At 38.1% G+C, this 22,227-nt stretch overlaps 1 protein-coding gene across 2 annotated transcripts in view; it reads right to left on the bottom strand.

Moving 5' to 3' along the window:
- LOC106877604 (hexokinase-2) overlaps positions 1-21,630 on the bottom strand; it is a 55,380-nt gene extending 33,750 nt beyond the window's left edge. For both annotated transcript variants that reach the window (XR_016238010.1, XM_089339917.1), the window contains exon 1: positions 21,344-21,630. Coding sequence is in view for 1 of the 2 variants with exons in the window: in XM_089339917.1 (XP_089196043.1) it covers positions 21,344-21,382 (39 nt within the window). In the remaining variant the exon portion in view is untranslated. The remainder of the gene's footprint in view (positions 1-21,343) is intronic.
- Between the last annotated feature and the right edge of the window lie 597 nt (positions 21,631-22,227).

Here is a 22,227-nt window from a genome sequence, read left to right as displayed (position 1 = left end):
GAGAAAGTGAGAGAGAGGGAGATAGAGATTGAGTGGAGGAGACAGAAAGAGAGGATGAGAGAACAAAGAGATAGAGATAAAGAAAGAGAAAGAGAGATTGAGTGATAGAGAAAGAGAGATTGAGTGTTAGAGAAAGACAGATAAAACAAATGAAATGGAATGAGAGATGCAAAGAAAAAGATAGAGTGGAGGTGGGGGCAGAGAGAGTAAAAGGCAGAGAAAGTTGGAAAGCAAGGGAGAGAAAGAATAAAAGTTACTGAAGGATATATATATATATATATATATATATATATATATATATATATATATATATATATAGATAGATAGATAGATAGATAGATAGATAGAGAGAGAGAGAGAGAGAGAGAGAGAGAGAGAGAGAGATAAAGAGATATTTGTGAAAGTGTGTCAAGGGCTTACAAAACGTCAGCTTGGGTGCCATATCTACAGCTAGACATCTGTAATGATGGTGGTATTGGTGGCGGTGGTGGTGATGGTGGGAGATGATGTGGCAGGTACAGTAAGCAGTATGCATACATACAGTTTTACACACCACACACACACAAAGAAATAGATATGTATGTGTGTATGTATGCATATGTGTGTGTGTGTATATATAAATATATACATACATACACACACATATAGAGAGACAGATACATACACATACACAACACATGTATATACATACACTTTGAAGATTTCTTTGAGCTGTACATCTAGTATAAAGAAAATCTTAAGTTGGCTCAAAACTAGAAGAGAGGCAACAGTCTGCTCATGCAGAGGTAAAGCCACTTGCCCATTAGATAGCCATTGCAACAGAGACACTGTTGTGTATGAGGCAAAGATCATGTTAAATAATCCCAGTGGAGCAACAAACACACTGGAATATGTAAGTACAACAGAGAGTCCTCTCAGAACTAGATTCAAAAACAACCACATGTCCTCATTTAATGTCCAAGAGAGGCAAAATGTCACAACTCTATCAAGGCATGTATGGACATTGAAGGAAAATGCTATGCACTGTGATATCAAATGAAAGACACTTGAAACATGCAAACCTTACTTTAATGACAATTGAAGATGCAAACACTGTTTGGCTGAGAAATGAACTTTCTCCATCTAAGTACCTACCTAAATAGTAAGGTTTTTTTTTTGCTCCTGTCCTCATGAATGTAGATATGAGTGACATAAACATCTCTTCATACACATAAATCGTGTGTGATAAATAGTTAGATATATATAGAGAGAGAGAGAGAAAAGAAAATAACATAACAAATGTCTGATATCAAATAAACATTGAATTAGTGATGCTAAGTAAACAGCACCAAAATGGCTGTGCCAAAACATCTACCAATATATCAAATATTTCATAAAGAAACAAGAAACCAATTTTCTCTGAAATTTTTATTGCATGGTTATAGTCCATTGTTTCCAAGTGAATTCTCTGTGAATTAAATTTTGTAATGGCTGTCTATGTTTAGTCATATCAAAAGATTAGTTAAAAATGAGATGAAATATGGGGTAAAAATGAAAAAATGCCAGGATAACTGAAAGTAGACAACATGAAACACAAGAAGAAAATGGAATGAAGAGTAAAATAAATCCTATCGTTTTTGATTGGTTCTGCACTGCTATATAGTACATAGGTATTGAGATGAAAGCATCTTTGTGTGAAGTAGATTACACTACAGGTCTTGTGTCTCTGTGAGAGAAGGAAAAGGGATCTGTTAACCAGTTTCTAGTCTTTTAAGACCCTCATCAAAGGAAAAGTATCCATTTTATCTCCATAGAGAGATTACTAGGTTATAACTGAATAGTGTATTAATAATTAATAAATCCCCTTTGTCAGCACATATGCTATAATGCAAAATTTGACCAATTTAGCAACACACACACATGTATATACAAATATATATAAGTATATATAAATATATATTTATATGTACATGTATGTGTGTGTGTATTTGTGCCTGTAATTCAAAGGGTCAGCCTTGTCACACTGTGTCACGCTGAATATCCCCGAGAACTACGTTAAGTGGTACACGTGTCTGTGGAGTGCTCAGCCACTTGCACGTTAATTTCACGAGCAGACTGTTCCGTTGATCGGATCAACTGGAACCCTCGACGTCGTAAGCGACGGAGTGCCAAGAAGAAGACATGTGTGTGTGAGTGTACACACACACACACACACACACACAAATATCACCATACCTAATGTATCAAATTCTTACGATGCAATCATACAAACACATGTCCGCGCACGCATATACACACGGAGAGAGAGAGAGGGGGGGGATAATAAGTGAAATGCTAAGAGTCTATAACAGATGAAATCTGATAGGGATAAGAGCTTTCTCTCTTCATGGGGTCACACGACTTTCTAGTGGTGATGTCTATCTAGACGTCTACATCTTATGTTTGTGTATATAAAGGTATTTATCTAGAGTGATCTACTTGTGACCACTCCGTTTAATATAATATAATGGTGAGTACATGGTCGAGTATAGTCACCGTTGTACCAATAAAAACAACTGGATTTCAGATGGCACGGCGAGATTTAGTTACTAGTTGTAGAAGACATACATGCATATATACATACATTCATAAATACATACATATATACATGTACATGTTTGTATGCATGTATGTACGTATGTAATGCATGTATGTATGTATTTATAAATGCATGTATGTACGCATGGACGTATGTATATATATATATATATATATATATATATATATATATATACATACATACATTCATAAATACATACATACATACATATATACATACATACATACAAAAAACATGTACATGTATTTATGTATGTATGTATTTATGAATGCATGCATGTATGTACGCATGCACATGTGTGTATATATATATATATATATATATATATGGTTGTGCATGCGTACATACATACATATACACACATGCATGTATACATACATACATACATACATACACACACAAAAACATTTACAATTACAGAAACGCACATGCAAGTACAAACACACCCACACCCAGCGGGCACAGCCACATACTCGTTGTTGATTGGATGGTTGCTAACACACCCGACTCCTAAGTAAAGTGAAACCTAAGCATCTGTGATATTTCGAGATGTACGTATGTACAAGTAGCTGACGTAACAACAACAACAACAGTAGTAGTGTTATTAGTAGTAGTAGTAATAGTAGTAGTAATAGTAGTAGTAATAGTAGTAGTAATAGTAGTAGTAGTAGTACCGCCAACGGCGGCAGTGGAGTTGGTGGCTGTGGAGATAGTCAGCAAGCCAATTGGAGATTGATGATGACGATGACGATGGCAATTATCGATGTTTATAAACGTTTAGTCAAGTTAATGGTGGCGTTAGTTTGGATGAGATTGTGATGATGATGACGATAACGATGATAGCCAGGGTGGTGGTGGTGATGATGATGATGATGATGGTGGTGGTGGTGGTGGTGATGACGACGATGATGATGATGGTGGTGGTGGTGGTGGTGATGTCGTTGACTATAAATATATAGTTCAAGCCACGACCATCTTGTCTTATTCTTCAGCGACACTCATCCTATTTATTGTATTACTCAAAACTTCACGATCCAACTTGTTCTTCTCTAAACCGTTGGAATGTGAACTGAAGGAGGTTTGACTGTTGTTTTTAGATGTTCGGGCGGCCACGTAGTAGTTCCTTCATTTGTTCGTCATGATGGTATTTATGATGTTGGTGTTGGTGATGATGCTGATGTTGATGTTAATTACGTCAAAAGAAGTGAATGGTTAAAGTGTGCTCCGAAGGAGAATTGGCTGCTATTTTTAGCTGAAAGCACAAGCGCATAAAGTCTGAATGTTTGGAGTGTGTATGTCGGTGAGGATGCGGTTATTAGAGGTGAGTCTGTTGTTAAAAGTTATAATGTAAGAGAAAGAGAGAAAGAAAGAGAGTGTGTGAATGAAGGCAAAGAGCATGAAAAAGAAGGCAGCTGTGTGTGTGTCCCACTCATCTCATTATGTCGGTCCGTCAGTGCGGAGAGATACTCTTGAGAGAATGTCTATCGACCTACATCCTATGGCGAGCACTTGCAACGTGAGACAGAGAACACATGTAAAGGTCTACGGTAAACAAACATCCCAGCGCTTTAACCTCCCCACACCCCGCTTTAGTTTATAATAGAAATACGCATAGGAATGGGACCTTGGCAATAAGACTAGTCCGATGTTAAGAGAGATTTCGTCACTGAGAGTGCACAACGACTCAATAGATAAACGGTGCTATGACTATGTTAACATTTTGCTTTTGCTTCAGTCATTTGACTGCGGCCAGGCTGGAGCACCTCCTTGAAGGGTTTTTACTCGAACAAATCGACCCCGAGACTTATTCTCTTAAAACCTAGTAATTATTCTATCGGAGTTTTTTTGGGGGAGGGGTTGCCGAACTACTAGGCTACAAGGACGTAAACACACCAGCACTATCTATCGGTCTCTTTTGCCGAACCGCTAAGTGACAGGGACGTAAACACACCAGCATCGGTTGTCAAGCGATGGCAGGGGGACAAACACACATACACACACTGCCGAACCGCTAAGTGACAGGGACGTAAACACACTAACATCGGTTGTCAAGCGATGGCAGGGGGACAAACACACACAAACGCACATATATATACGGAGGGTTTCTTTCAGTTTCCATCTATCAAATTTACTCACAAGGCTTTGGTCGGCCCGAGGCTATAGTAGAAGACACTTGCTCAAGGTGGTTAGAAATTTTAAAAAAAACGCATAATATACAACAAAATCAGTAATCTTCAGATAACGTTGTTAGCTTTCGTTAAAGCATGTCCTGCAAAGGTTCCTTTTGATATAAAAATGGTCTCTCTGTAATCTTCAACGTTATCTGAAGATTACTGATACACCAAGCCCCTGGCCTTTATCGATACCAGATATCTTACCTCAGATTGACTTTGGATGATGCCAATGAAGTAGAGAAGTCTACGAAGTATTGAAAACCCAAGTAAATCTAAAACTTTCTTGGATACAGTCTTAACATTTAAAAAAAAGATTTTTTCTAAAATCAAAAATTATTAATTACATTTTTAAAAATCTTCAACTAAAGAAAAAGCATATTAAACAACATTCATCAAGTCCAAGTTAAACTCCCCTTTTTTTAATGAGTTTTTATATAATTAATTTTTAATTCAAGAAACATTTTTCACACATACACACATTTCGCTTTCAGCAGTGAAACTCGAAGTAGATAAAGCTATAAATAACAGCGTGTGCATGTCAGATTTTAAAGAAAAAAAAACCCTTCGTATAGAAAAAATTGAAGGCTCGAACCTACATCTATAAACAGAAATACACACACACACAGAAACAAACAAAAACATACACACGCTTCATGTATAGGAAAAGTGTAGGTAGGAATTCCATACAATATTACAGTGTTTCCAACGTAAATTATAGACTCACAAGAGATGTTAAATGGTACCATACGCAGGCTGACAAGAAAGCTAGACATCATATATGACAGATGCACAGGAGCAGCTAGCCGTAACAAACCACATGAAATACATTCCTTTGAAAGCTCGGAGGGTCCCTAGAAATAGTTGAATGCTTTTACTATCTAGGTGACCTAATTAATACTTGAGGTGGGTGTTCCGAATATATAGCTGCTAGAATAAGGGCGGGATAGAAAGTTTCAGAGGGCTATTTTTCGGTAAATTTTTACCGGTACCTATTCTTCTTTGTTGACTACGAAAAGTCTGTTTTTATTTATTTAGTCCCACCACCACCACCAGAGGGAAAGATTAGATTGTTTGGTACTTGTGTACGAAATGCAATGTTGCATGGAAGCAATGTATTGACCTTTGCTAGTCAGCATGCTGTTTACGCTCGTAATTGCCCTAGAAATAATGAACGTAAACTGCGACAGAAACTGCAAGTGACAACAGTGACATCCCATAATTTCATGTAACCAATGAAACTGCTCAAAGCTCAGTTACGTTGGACCGGCCACGTCATCAGAATAAAAAATGACCAGTGCATCCCCAGACAGCTGATGTACGGTGTGCTGAAGGAAGGTACATGGTAACAAGGAAAACCAAAGTTAGCTGTATAAGGTCACCCTAAAGAGCAGCCTAAAGAAGTGTGGCACCTAGCATTGCAAACTCGAGACTGCAGCCACAAACAGGGCTACCTGAAGGTCAATCACCTATACCGTTGTAGCTACCCTTGAGGAGGATACATGGCAACGCCTCGCAGCCGTAAGAGACAGGCATCACTGAGCCGCATCATCCTTAGTTCTGATCACAGACTGCCAGTGTCCAACCTGCGGGCGCCTGTGTGCTTCCAACTTTAGGCTGCGGATCCACATGTGCTCCTCCCGCTGACGGAGATCGATGGACCACCAAGAAGATGTATAGAACGAACATATTTAATATAAGATGGAAATAATTACACTTCTCTCAGTGGTGTTCGTTGCTGCTATTTCTGGAATACTTAACATATTAGAAGGTGCTATATGACATGATGAAGGAGTTCTTTATGATCTCTTTATGAAATTTTAAGATTTCACTGTCGTCACTTCTGGTTTCTATCGCAATTTACTGGGGGATTTTGGGGACAACTTTAATTTTTTACGACCGTAAATCGTGTTAACCAATTTGCCAAGACTGGAAAGAAATGAAGCGAGCATTCTCCACTGGATGTGTAATGTTAGTGTGTATGAACGACGGAGATGTGAGCCACGAGAACAATCGGATATGAGAGGAATCAGAGAATAATAAGGTTAGAGAAGACTACGTCGATATGAACATTTGAAGTGCATGGAGGGTGTCAACTACATAAAGACCTGCTAAATGCTCCAAGTGGAGTGAACCTATAGAAGAGGGAAACCGAGGGAGGCATGGGAAGAAGTGACGAAGACTGGTTTTAAACTGCTCAGCCTCACTAAGAAGTATTACCCGGGCGGCACACTGAAGCTACGTCACTCGTAGCAGGTGGTGTTAAACCGGACTGGTATTCAAGAGATGTACAGTACCAGTAGTTCTCAACACTAGCGTAGCAAGAGTGTGTGCCGCCCCTCTTGTTTGTCGCCCCCGGACCCCACAAAAAAGCACATATTGCCCACAACAGATCCAAAAGTACCGCCCCTTTAAAAGTGCTGCCTGGGGCGGACCGCCCCTACGCCCCCCCCCCAGCTACGCTAGTGGTTCTCAACTATTTTTTGCCTATGCCTACCCCTACTTTGAGGACTCCCACCCCAGATATTCAATCTTCTAAAAAATCCTACTGTATTTTTATAATTAAATATTATTAGGAATTGTATAAAAAAAAACACTTAAAATATTTTGTGTATTGTAGAAGTATAACCTATTGCGCATAAATTTTAACAACCAAATTTTATACAGATCCCCAATGGTCATATGGTCCCCTGTTGAGAAACACTACTCTAAACAAATTACTTCAAACTAATATTTTTAAAAAAACGCGCACTATATGTGTGTGTGTGTGTGTGTGTGTGTGTGTGTGTGTATTTGTTGGGTCTGGAGGAAGGTGTTAGTGCAATAGCCCTTGCAGGACGTCCTAGACCGGTAAAACTGATTTAGTGTTTCTCTGGAACTTTGTAAGTCAACACCGACGGGGGGCGGGATTAATTCCAAGAGTGCTGAAGTTCTGAGAACGAAGGATTGGACGTAGGATTTACTGCGTGAGCTGTGGGAGTAGGCAGGGCCGTCTCAGCAGCACTATAAGCCCCCTGGGTAAATCAATGCACTAGGCCCCATAGTATTTATTCATTGACAGCAAGCCACAGCATACGTAGGTGAGAATTGGGTACCTAGACCCTTGTGGCCTGTGGGGAAACGGCCCTGTGTGCTCATACCTTAAGACGGCGCTGGGGATTGGGCACAACGAGGATAAGTGGAATAGAAATGAGTGGCAGAAGGTGAATGTCCGATTGGAAGTAGCGAAGATAGTTTGAGCTCTACTAACTCCGAGGAGTAAAGGCCCGTCCGTATAGATGGCTTGTCTGTTTATGAGTTTATGTGATAGAAAAATAACATAGACGTTCGAGTGAGAGAGAGATTAGAGAGGGAAAGAGAGATGAGATTAGAGAAAGATGTAGTAAGAGAGGGAGAGAGAAATGATAAGAAAGATAGAAATGAGATTAGAGAGAGAGAGAGAGGTGAGAGCTAGCCGACAAGGTGGTCCAACTCATAAAAAACTAAATCAAAACAGAAAAGTACAAAAACATGTAAACAAACCAGATCACAACAGCTACTCGCAACACCTTACACTTAACACACACACACATCGAACACATAAACACACATCCATATACACATCTAACACACAAAGCCCCCTCCCCCCACAACCTTCAAGTAGCTTGACTTTTCTGCAAATAAAAATAAATATACAAAAGATCAAAACAATAATAATAAATAATGTAAACACGCTTTCGCAACCATCGTCATCGTCTATAAAAATAACAGCCTCGAACGACCTACTCAGTTTCTGCTAGAAATAACAGCTAAATTTCCCCCCCGACAAACGTGGATTGGCAACCGTTTCGCAGAAGCGGGTCGCATGAAACATGGTTCATCATCAGTAATTTTTCGTTAGGTTTACCATTCAGAAAGTCCTACGGGCCGCCGATTCCCCATGACTGCTAGAGTCCACCATCTGATCTCCTTTTTAACTCTCTAACTATCTCTGTCTCCTCTCTATTTGTTTATTCTGGCTGAAATTGTTTTTTCCTTTTATTTTGATTCTTTCATCTCTTGCAAATATTCTCTTTTTCTCCTCCCCTTCTCTCATTTTCATTGGTTTTTCTTTCCTGTACTCTCTATTTCTCTTTCTCTCTCTCTCTCTCTCTTTCACTGTCTCTTTCAAATTCTCCGTTTTCCTTCCTCTCTCTCATTTGTTTCTTTTTCTCTCAGTAGCTCTTCCTTTCTTTTGTTCTTTCTTTCTCTCTCTCTCTCTCACACACACACGCATATTCCCACCTCTCTCTCTCTCTCATACACACATTTTCTCACTCTAACTCTCTCTCTCACACACACGCGCGCACATTCCCGCCTCTCTCTCTCTCTCTCTCACACACACACACACACACTCCTATCTCTCTTACGCGTACACATATACATATTCTCTTCCCCCCCTCTCTCTCTCTCTCTCACACACACAATCTCTCTATCTTTCTCTTTCTTGCTTTATCTCACATATTCTCTAGTTCTTTATTTTCTTTTGTTTTTTTTCTCCTTTCCAAAGGATGCACAACGTGAGAAGAATACAATGAAAAAAACTAGATGGTGGGGCGATGATTTTATGGTGAAGGGCGTTGCTTGTTGAGCGACGCTGAACAAGATAAAAAAACTATCATAATTACAAAAACAACAATAATTTCAATAACAACAAGAGAATGAATATACAGGAATAGAAACGTTCTGATGCGAGGGGAAGGACGGTAAGGAAGGTAATAGGTTCGAATCGTTGCCAAAGAATTACTTCTAAGTGAGAAATATGTTCTCTCTTCGTACAGCCAATCATTCCATCGTTTTAGTCTGCTGCGCAAAATCTCCTTATAAAGAGATGGCATGTCTAATGGCCGAGAGGAGTGGGAGATATATGTCGGCTTTGCAAGATTCGATCTTGTAACATTTGGAAGTTAAGGGGGGGAAATAATAAATAAAGCCAATTTAATACCATCGAGTCAAGTGATATTTATTTTATCTTATCTTTTATCCTTTACGTGTTTCAGGTATTGGACTGCGGCCATTCTGGGGCACCGCCTTGAAGGGTTACAAGCGAACGAATCGACCGCAGTATTTATTCATTTCATTTTAAAGCCTGGTACTTATTCTATTAGACTCTTTTTACCGAGCCTCTAAGTTACTAGGACGTAAACAAACCAGCAACAGTTGTCAAGCGGTGATAGAGAACAAAGCGAAACACGTGTGTGTGTGTGTGTGTGTGTGTGTGTATATATATATATATATGAGAGAGAGAGAGAGAGAGGTGTAGATAGTGAAGGCGCATGGCTCAGTGGTTGGAGTGTTGGGCTCATAATCATGAGGTAGTGAGTTCGATTCCCAGACCGGGCTGTGTGTTGTGTTCTTGAGCAAGACACTTTATTTCACTTTGTTCCAGCTCACTCATCTGTAGAAATGAGTTGCGACATCACTGGTGCCAAGTTGTATCAGCTTTTGCCTTTCCTTTGGATAACATCAGTGAGTGGCATGGAGAAGGAAGGCTGGTCTGTATGGGCAATTACTGGTCTTCCATAAACAACTTTGCCTGGAATTGTGTCTTAGAGGCGAACTCTCTAGCTGTAATTCCATGGTCATTTATGACTGAAGAGGGTTTCCCTTTTTGTTACCCTTATGTGCAAAATAATCATTAGTGGTTAATAGACAAGGGCATGGAACAATACAAAAATGAATCCACCCACATTGAAACAGAAGATACAACACTGGTAAAAAAATACACAAACACGCAGGTATTGTTGTTACGGTGAAGAAATTCACTTTGCAACAGTATGGTTTCAGGTTCAGTCCCACTGTGTGACACCTTGGGCAAGTGTCATCTACTATAGCTCCCAACTGACTAATACATTGTGAGTAAATTTGGTTGTTGGAAACTGTATGTGTGTGTGTGTATGTATGTATGTATACAAGTGGATGTAAGAATGTGTTTGTGTATGTATATATGTGTGTGTATGCATGTATATATACATATATATGTTTGTATACATAGTACCACTGTGACACCATGGGATTGCACCGTGAAAATTACCCTCCATGGGACAAGTCCGGGCAAGGTTGTTTATGGAAGACCAGCAGTCGTCCATGCATACCAGCCTCCTCTTTCCACACCACAGAGGTTATCCAAGGAAAAAGCAAAGGCCGATACAGCTTCGCACAACTGATGCCACAACTCATTTCTACAGCTGAGTGAACTGGAGCAATGTGAAATAAAGTGTCTTGCTCTAGAACACAACACACGGCCTGGGAAACGAATTCACTACCTCGTGATTGTGAGCCCAATGCTCTAACCATTAAGCCATAAAATTCCCTTATTTAAGGCTTCTTTATCATCACCATCATCATTATTTAACGTTTGTTTTCCATGCTGGCATGGGTTGGATGGTTTAATAGGAGCTGGCAAACCAGAGGACTGTGTCATGCAATGTGGTCTGCTTTGTTTTGTTTTCTATGGAGGGATTCCCTTCCTAATGTCAACCACTTAACAGAGTGGACTGGGAGCTTTTCGCATGGCACCAACACAGGTGGGATCACCAAGTAACTTGCAAGACAAAGATCCCCCCCCCTTTTCCTTTCAGTACACACCTTCCAGTGTTAATTAGGTTACCTGTGTAACAGAAAAACTTCAAACTATTTATAACAATCCTTCCAAACATTTAATGGAATGTCATTTTGTGGGAATTCCCATCTCCAGCTATTCCAGTGCACCTGTCACATGCGATGTCTATGTTCACAGCTAACCTGTTTGTAATTCCACTTCACCTCTAGTGCATCCATACTTCACCATGTAAACTTCAGAGGGTACTGTTAGAGAATTAGTACTTACTCCTTTTCTGCATCTTCATTGTGCAGCCATTTCCCTGATGACAGCTGAGTCCTGTCTTTTTCCCACTTTACATATATATATATATATATATATATATATATATATATCAAAAATTTAAACAAGAGTTTTGACGCTAATATCCATTTATATTAAAGTTTATTACCTATGTCAACATTTCTGTATAAGGTGTTGACAGGTTAGCTGTGAACATAGACATCGCATGTGACAGGTGCACTGGAATAGCTGGAGATGGGAATTCCCACAAAATGACATTCCATTAAATGTTTGGAAGGATTGTTATAAATAGTTTGAAATAAACTTTAATATAAATGGATATTAGCATCAAAACTCTTATTTAAATTTTTGATATATAACCAAGGAGATCGATCCATAATGAGTCTACTATAGACCGTTGTGGACGAATTTTTGCTATTTTGGTAACAATTACATGTTTTATCTCACCAATACATTGTGGAGATATCATTATATGAACACACACACACACACACACACATAAATTGAAGCATGGTGCAGCTCTTTGGTTCATCATCTCCAGTCAAACCATCTAACGCATACCAACATGGAAAATGGACGTTAAATGATGATGATGATAAATATATAATAATAATAATAATGATCCTTTCTATTATAGGCACAAAGCCTGAAATTTGGGGGCAGGGGATAGTCGATTATATTGATCCCCAGTACTCAACAGGTACTTAATTTATCAACCCCAAAAGGATGAAAGGTAAAGTCGACCTCGGCGCAATTTGAACTCAGAACATAAAAACAGGTGAAATACTGCTAAGCATTTCGTCCAGTATGCCAACAATTCTGCCAGCAGCAAGCTGGCAGAATTATTAGCACACAATAATAATAATAATTATTATTATTATTATTAGGCAGTGAGCTGGCAGAATTGCTGGGATGATGGGCAAAATGCATTGTGACATTTCTTCAGTCTTTACATTCTGAGTTCAAATTCTGCTGAGGTTGACTTTGCCTTTCATCTTTTATGGGTTAATAAAGTAGGTTCCTATTGAAGACTGGGGTTGATGTTATCAACTTACTCTCTACCCCGAAATTACTGGCCGTGTGCCAAAATTTGTAACCATTATTATTATTATTATTATTATTATTAATATTCATTGTTTAACGTCCATGTTCCATGCTAGCAAGGGTTGGACGATTTGACTGAGGACTGGCGAACCAGATGGCTGCACCAGGCTCCAATATGATTTGGCAGAGTTTCTACAGCTGGTTGCCCTTCCTAACGCAAATCACTCCAAGAGCGTAGTGGGTGCTTTTACATGCTACCGGCACAAGGGCCAGTCAGGCAGTACTGGCAACGAGCACGCTCAAGTGGTGTTCTTTACGTGCCACCTGAACAGGAGCCAGTCCAGTGGCACTGGCAACGACCTTTCTCAAATATTTTTTCACTTGCCACTGGCACAAGTGCCAGTAAGGCGATGCTGGTAACGATCACGTTCGAATGGTGCTTTTTACGTGCCACTGGCACGGAAGCCAGTCGGCTGCTCTGGCAGCATATTATTATTATTTTGCTTAGGCATAGCAATACTAAAAACTGGGTGTTAGAACTCATACTTCAGAATGAAGTTTCAGTTGAGTACAGAGCAGTAATAAGAAATTAGCATGACAAAAGAATAAGAAATTATGTCATGCACTTCATTAGCATACAGCCGTTTCTACAATTAGATGCAATGCACTCATAATTGAATGTTTGTGTATTAATTACCCTACAGCTTCCTTTGTCATTTTAATTTCTTATGCAGGCCGTCATTGACTTACGACCTAGCCAACTTATGAGTGATCAACGTTGCGACGATTGGTGCGCCAGTTCCCGGTAGTAATAATAAATAGTTCGGTTGAAATCTAATGGGATTAATTTCTTAGAAATTAACCTGTCTACAGATAATGTCAGCTAACAAACGCTTCCCATAGGTTTGGTTATCGATCACCACTGTGGTTATCCTGATTGTTGGATGAATATTCCTGTCACAGAGACATTGAAGCAACCTCGTATTTGTTTATAAGATGAATGCTTGAGACTTCAGAATTTTTGACTATCACCAGTATAACAGTACAATACAGAATGCCGTGTGTGACTTTTACCTGAGAATGTACCTTAAGAGTGTAAAAGGCCAACTTGTGACCAACTGACTTTAAGTCGATTTGATTATTCTATCAAATGTAATACTCATGAATTCATGTGGTTTTGAATTAAACAAGCATTATCTTGTTGCTTTGAGATTTTGATGATGTGATTGCTTATTTTTAGAATGACATTATAGGATAGATGGGAGAGGCCAGATCTGGCCAGTTAGGGCATAAAACATGTAGAATAATTCGATCAGATATGGCCAGCTTAAATGTTAATGGGTTAACAAGGTTGGTGTCTGGGTCACTAGCAAGGGTGTATGTATGTATGGGAGGGTGATACTTTACAGTGACCCCTAAAATGAACTGCAAACATAGACCTTTGAATCTAAAAATGTATATTATCAGTAGATGAGGTGAAACAAGCATGGGAGATGCTTTGCCCCATACAGAAGCTGCAAAAGCTACACAGAAGTTTTGAAAACTCTTCTAAAGCCATCATGTTGCCAGAAATATGTTTGTATCATCAGCAGGTATCTCAGGGTCACAAGCGTTTCACCCTTTAGCCTGTACACTTCACCTGACTGGGGCAGCGAGGATGGAACTAGTTTTCACCAACGGAAGGATTCCATTTGCAATCCCTTATCAACCATAACCACCATGTGTTAGTTTCAGTTGCCTATCTCCTTGATGGATTTCTTTAGTTGTCAGGGCTCGGGGCTGTCTTCTGTAGGAAATAGCACACTGATCTAGCTGGAAATCCATGGCAACTGATTTCAATGGAAAATGAAGCTGCATGTTATCCCTTGACAAGAGCCTCATCAACTAATAAGTTTTGATATTTATTTTCTTTATTGGTGGGAAATATCAAATCTGCCCTCCCAGAGAACTGTAAGTTTGACCATGATGAGAACAGGAACATGTCTGGTAAGAGTGATGTTACTACTATCTCCTCATTTATTTAATATAAAATACCCATTTTATATGAGGGTATTTTATATGGGGGTGCTAGATTCCCTTGTTAGAAAATATAAAGACACAGATCGTGTTGTATAACCAGCTGGAGACGATGTCTCCTGGGGCTAAATTACAGCAACATTCGTCCTAAATCAGGACTGCCATGTTATGTTGGCAAACAATCTTTACTCCAAAATACCCATTGTTTGAAACCAAAGTTCATCAAGGTAAGATACTTTCATAAAACATTTGTAAACAGTGCAATGTCTGTTTGACCTTCTTCATAAAACAGTTTTTCTTAACTTGAATCGAAAAACACACAAGTTATGAAAAGCAATTCACGATTATAAATTTTAGGTTACTGTTAACCCAACATAATAGAATTACAAAGAAGAAAGTCTTGTCTACACAATGGCTTTATAAGTTACATGAAAAAAATACATTTGGTGGACTTTAACCTGGATGTTTCAATTTCTGAGAGTATCAACAATGATGGAGAGTAAATAGCAACAGTAAAGGCTTCCAGAAATAGAATCAAGTGAAAAACTTTTTTGTTTATTTCTAATCAAGTCTTCCATACAATAATGGCAGACATGAATCGCTTCGAAAACCATAAGGAAAGGAAAACTAAAGACAAACTAAATTAAATTAGAAAGCTTTTGCCATAAATATAGCAATGGGCAATTAGCAAGCTATATTGTACAATATAATACTGACAAATAATTCACTTTTTATATGATGTTTAATCAAAACTTAAGTAACTTTAACTGTATATAATATTCCATCAAGATTCTCCTTCATTTTTTTTACCCATACAAAGAACGAATGCATTAGTCTATCAGGAGTCCTACCCAATATATATATATATATATATATATATATATATATTGGAAGGTTTGGAGGTGATGTACAGGAATTATATATTAGAAATAATAATCAGGTACTCAGACGTCTGGATGGTTGTACGTTTACAAAGTTTTATTCATATGTTACATGTTTTATAAATTAGCGCTTTCACCTAGTCTTGTAGGGTTTTCAAATTTTGATTTCACCTTGAGAGGTGTATATATATATATGTACACATATATAAAATTCATAATGTTTATACACACACACATATATAAGTGAAGGTGCATGGCCTAGTGGTTAGAGTGTTGCACTCCCAATCACTACATTGTCCCTCTCAGTGCTTGCACCCTGATCTACAAAACACTTTTAACCAACCTCCACTGCCTCCAGCCTGGTGGCCTTCTGCCTACTGTGATGCCAATCATGCTGTAAGTTCTGCAGAGGGACTGACCTGCAAGGCCTCAGCTTCCCACTTCAATGGGATCCCACCGTGCTTACCAGCCATTACTTTGACAGCTCTCCACCAGCTCAGTGTATTTCCACCTCTTGCACCCGATGCAATTTTCTCAGGGAGGAAAAGCACACTCTAAGATGTAGAGCAGTTAATATTACAGTGGAGTAGAACAGTTTATGGGGTTGCCCCATAAACCAGCCTACCCCACTATAATATATATATATAAATAAATGAAAATGGCAGGCAGATGTGACTGAGATGTAAATATAAGTTTTAAGATTGAAAACAAGGAAACACAGAGGAGGCAATTGCAGAGAATGAAAGCTGTAGAGAAAGAACATTTTTTTTATTAAAATATATTAAAATTGGAATTTTCAAGATTTCTTTATCGTTCAAATAGATGTTTAGAGCTTTGGCTACACACACACACACACGTTTGGTAATTGATCTGGACAACAATAATGCAAGGCTCAAGAGCAATTTAGTATTGCTGATGACAAAGAGACCACTATAGTGCTGGAGCCATGAAAAATACACCCAGTACATTCTGTAAAGCGGTTATTGTTAGGAGTAACACTATCCATAAAAATCATGCCAAAAATGAGATACTAGAAGACAGCGTGTTCCTCCAACAATTTTGTTGAAGTGTTCTACCCATGTCAGTATGGAAAGTTGATATAAAATTATCATAAGAAGTGTGTGTGTGTGTGTGTGTGTTGCATTATGGTTGACTTAAGTACCAACAGTATACAGGTTTGGCTGTGAGGTTAAGAAGCTTGCTTCCCAACCATAAGGTCAACGGTTCAGTCCCATTGTGTAGCGTCTTGGGTATCTTCTACTATAACTTTGCACTGACCAAAGCCTTGTGAGGCAGAAAGGGGTCTGGCGTCGATTTGTTGAACTAAAAACCTTCAAAATGGTGCCCCAACATGGCCGCAATCCAATGACAAACCAGTAAAAGGAGAAAAATACGGTAAAAGATATAAACGAATCCCTGTAGCATAAATATGTGGTCCCCGTACAAGAGTTAGAAACCATCACAGACAGCAACACCATTATCAGCGCAACCCAATGCAGTATTACGTTATGTTCTTCAGCAAAACATCTCTTTTTCTTCTGGGCTTCATGCCAATTCCTCACACAAAACCAATACTGCTTATTTCGTTTTTTGGTCACCCTTCACTAACATGCATCACGTTGCAAATTACTGGTTAATGTTTACTTTTACAACCAGCCACCAAAACAAAACAAAAACAGGAAACAAGTGTAATAGATGTGAAAAAAAAATGTGTATTAAACGAATATGAAAACAAAAATTTGCGCCAACGAACAGGGGGATGGGGAGAGGACTTTCGGAAAATTCACACGATCCGATTTTTTCTCTCATAACTTTTAGGAAAAAGGATAACTTTTAATGAAATTTCATATAAATACCTTTCAAACGGCATAGATTACGATTATAAAGAAATTTGTGGAGAAAATCTTTTTCGAGGGGGTGGGGAGAGGACTTTCGGAAAATTCACACGATCCGATTTATTCCCTCATAACTTTTAGGAAAAAGGATAACTTTTAATGAAATTTCATACAAATACCTTTCAAACAGCATAGATTACGATTACAAAGAAATTAGTGGGGAAATTTTTTTTCCGAGGAGGTGGAGAGAAGAATTTGGAAGAGAAAGAAATTCATAAAGTATTTTTTTTTTTGCTTGAGTGTAATGGAAAGAAGTTTGAAATTCTTTTATTTTTCGTTGATCAAAAGGTTTTTTTAAAAGATCCCAACGTGCTAAAAACAACAGCTAAATCACCCTTAACTTTTTTTCCATAGTGAAAACATATTCAACACCATATTTATGAATTTGTTTCTCTCACCATGATACATTTTCCTAAAAGTTATGAGGGGAAAAAATCGGATCTTGTGTATTTTCCGATAGTTCTCTCCACACCCCATCCCCGGCTCGTTGGCGCACATTTTTGTTTCATATTCGTTTAATACAATTTTTTAAATACCTATTACACTTGTTTGGTTTTATTTTTTGTTTTTGTTTTAGTAGCCAGGTGTTAAAGTAAACATTAACCCAGATAACTATTTGAATAAAACATAAATAAAAGCATAATTGAGGTTGTTCCCACAGTAAGCTTCCTGTATTCTTCATACATCTAACAGTACACAGAACCGTCTAAAGGCGCAGACGCACTTGGCAGCTACACGGGAGTTTCACGAGTTGAAGGAATCCAATTATGATCTATGTATAGATATTATAGGACCCACGGGCCTTTAATGCTGCCAAGATAGCCTTGGCACTACTTCCTTAAAAATGAAAGGAAAAGAAAAAAAGCAGGGTGTGATCTGAAAACGATTTAGGTCGAACTATTTACGTCAAGTCATTCTGCGTGGTTCGAGAAATTATAGATTGGTGGCACAATCGTTAGAGTCGGAAACAAGAAACAATGCTTGCAGCATTAAGCGGCGGTACTTTCCGTTCTAAGATCAAATGATGGAAGTCAAGTATTTGGGATCGATATAATGTGCATGTAAAGAATCATAGATATGGATGGAATTATAATGAATTATATATAATAAGAGGCCATCATGGGCGGAATGTGTCAGTAGAGGAAACTCCTGACAAAGCGAATCTGCGGCTGAGTTTCAATTCCCGAATTGAGCTATCTTCGCTTCATTTATGTTGTATACATTAATTACTCACGCAAACAGACGCGCGCGCGCGCGCGGGAGTATGGGAGTGAAATTTGCAGGGGCGGGGGGTCGGAGTGCAAACCCAGGCATAACCTAGGATGTTCAAAACATTTTCATTTCCCCCGAAAATTTTAGCGGGTGCAAGCGCACCCTACTGCACCTGAGTTTATGATACGTCTATGTATGCGAGTATGTATGTATGCATGTATGTACGTATGTATGCATGCGAGTATGTATGTATGTATGCATGTATGTGTGTGTGTATACAAACTGGTAATTAGCCATTTATAGGCCTCCGTCTGTATGTTACAAAAACAGTTGTTAAACAACATAAATACAGTGTTTTTATTTAGTAGCGAGCCAACCCTCATCTAACAGATATACGATCGATTACGTTCTAATAGTGATATAACGTATAAGCTTTGGGTCAGACTCGAACAAGTAGATCAATAATCGAAATGAAACACTCATGACAAGTGTACATATGTTGTGGTTTAACTTCAGGTCAGATTTGATCAAACATCGCCCATTTGATATCATCTTGTCTTTTACATTTGTTTCTAGGATTGTATTATTCAATGTGGTTTTCATGGGTTTCAAAAGTTAAGGTGTAATTTGAAGGGGTCTCGGTGGCAGTTGATGCTGTTATTTTTAACAACTTCGTCACACCAACGTGGAGGTATTTAATTACCTCTGTATGCAGCAGAAAATGTAGTAACCTAGTAAGACATATGTTATGACATACATCGAATGTACGGGCTTACTATACATTTATACACACATTTGTGTGTGTTCACACATACACTTATGAACATCGCAGCTACATAATAAACCAATTAATATATACATAGATAGATAGATGTACATATTAGAGATCGAGACGTTGACACAAGGTATAATATATACAAGCGCCCACACAAACTGTGATAGATGGAAAGAAAGCTGGTGCACAGCATGTCATGATGGTGCTCCTACGACTTCGTGGGCACTTGAGGCCCCATTATTACACACACACACATATATATATACATATGTATATGTATACAGACATTATATACATGTATGTGTGTATTCTAGTCAAATATTATTTCTACATGTGTCTATATAACATACACATACAACATAACGTCTGTAACGCTCTACATTTAGTCAACGACGGAATCTCAACATGGTCACTGGGTCTGTCAAAATTAACAACCACATTTCCCGCAAATCACATCCCTACTATTTTAGATAGGACTAGTCTGGCTACTACCGTCCTACATACCCAAGAAGATAGAATGTTTACGGCTAGAATGTCATAGATCGTAGGATCGCTCGTTCAGTGCCGACCTGGCGCTAAACAACATGTTCTTCATTCAGCTAACAAGAAAACCTCTATATGGGTGTTCGAACTGCTAAAATAGCATACAAAATCACCATATATTACATCTTACACTGTTAGATATACCGTATCTGATAAAATAAGTAAATAAAAGGCGGCTGGTTACAACTGAAACGTTTCTGATCATAAGTCCACTGGTATCGCGGTTGGCGTAGAGTGAAACAACACCACGTTCTCTAGAACATACGTCTACATGATATATGTATATCTGTGTTTGATAAACATCTGCTGGGTCTTGTGTTATATACATGTCGTGTAAGTGAATGTGTATAAATATAAACCTGTGTGTATATGTTATATATATATATATGTGCGCATACGTTATCAATGTCTATCTCTATATGTACATCAATAATTACATGTTTATAAATATATAATATAGATCTCTGTATAAACGTTATGTAACTTAATATAATCTTTATCAAAACACACATATATATTATATATACACACATATTTGTGGAACTCATCTACGTGTGTGTGTGTGTATACATTATACACACATTCATGATTTATGTTATATAACAAAAGTACAGACCTACTTTAATAACATCAAAATGCAAACAGGACAAATCAACAAGACATATTTTATACGTGTAACAGTTGATCTTTTACATATGTAAGAGACCCTTAATGGAAATAATCTGTAACTTAAACGAAAGGTCGCACATTTTAGGGAAGAAAATGATTTAATCGGTGCTTGTTTTATCGATCTCGGTGGAATGAGAGGCAAAATTAACCCCAACAAGATTTCAATTAAATACCAGAGTGTATTTTATATGAAATTCAACGATTTCCACCCTAATAATTGCAATAATGTTTCATGACACAGGAACAAGACCTTACATTTTGGTAAGGAATTGATGCTGTATATTTAATTGGCACCGCGTTACTTGACAGGTACTCGTTTTATTAACCCCACCCAGAGAGATGAAAGGTTACAGAAACAGACAGAATTTTAATAAATACGAGATATATTTCGTCAGACGTACAAGATTCCACACCCGCCCATTAAATAATAGTAATATTGTTGATACAATGGTATCAATAAGTTATAGTAATAATAATCAACAATGATGATTTTTTTACCGCGGGAGTAAAGAGACACAAAATAGTAGAGGGGCTTTACACTGAACCGAGGGATGGAACACACACACACACACACACAAAAACGAACGTTTTTAGTAATAATAATTAAGAGAAGAATTAAGTCAATCAATCAAATCAAGTTAAAAGATCTATAATTGTAAGTAATTGTAAGAAGAATTAAGTAATTTTCAGTACTTACCTTCTCATAACGAGCTATTTGTTCCGGAGTTGAAGGCATTTTTGCTTGTTACTTATGTTTTTCGTAATATTCTAATATATATATAGAACGGTTCGATAGTTTTTTGTTTTCTTTTATCAACTGAAGTTCAAAACCACAAGACTTGAAGGTTTGTGTCTAGCTGGGTCAGTAGTAAAGAAAAGAACAAGGAAAAGAAAAAAAGTGAAAATCAAAGGAGGAGGACACAACAAACGAAACGACCAGGACAAGACGACAGTTCCTGCACACAAGCTAGAAAGAACAGGGGTAAACAGTCGGGTAGGTTTAGCGCTATTATATACCCTCTTTCAAACAAGGACTGACAAATCGCTGAGCAGTTAGCACACGAATCAAGGCCGCAGCCACCGCTCTTTTTCCTTCTCTCTCTTAGCTCTTGTTTTTCACCCCCCACTACTTTCTAGTAATATTCGGCTCCAGTTAGTATAACTGATGAGATACAAATGTAGAACAGCTCCGGTTGGTTGCTCGGTTAGAAGTGTGGGTTTTCGATTTATAAAGTTTCGTGTTTTGTTTGTTATTTATTCTGTTCGTTTTTAAAGAGGCGCAGTATTTGTTACGATGACGATAACGATGATGTTAGCCTATAGAGAGAGAGATACTGGTGATAGTAGTAGTAGTAGTAGTAGTAATGATAACGGTACGGTGAGAGATGTCTTTTACTCTTGCATATCTCCCTGTCTCTTTCTCCCTCCCTCTCTTTATCACTCACTCATGTACTTATATCACTTTCCTTCTGTCGCTCACTCACACACTGATTTGCAACATACTACGTTCTATCTTTTACATTTCTATTCTCTCTCTCTCTTTCAATACATACATACATATCTATACATTAATATATATAA

Source organism: Octopus bimaculoides, chromosome 22, assembly GCF_046866305.1.
Source record: "Octopus bimaculoides isolate indiv1 chromosome 22, ASM4686630v1, whole genome shotgun sequence".
Classification (NCBI taxonomy): Eukaryota; Metazoa; Mollusca; class Cephalopoda; order Octopoda; family Octopodidae; genus Octopus; species Octopus bimaculoides.
This window is presented reverse-complemented; position numbering and strand designations above follow the sequence as displayed.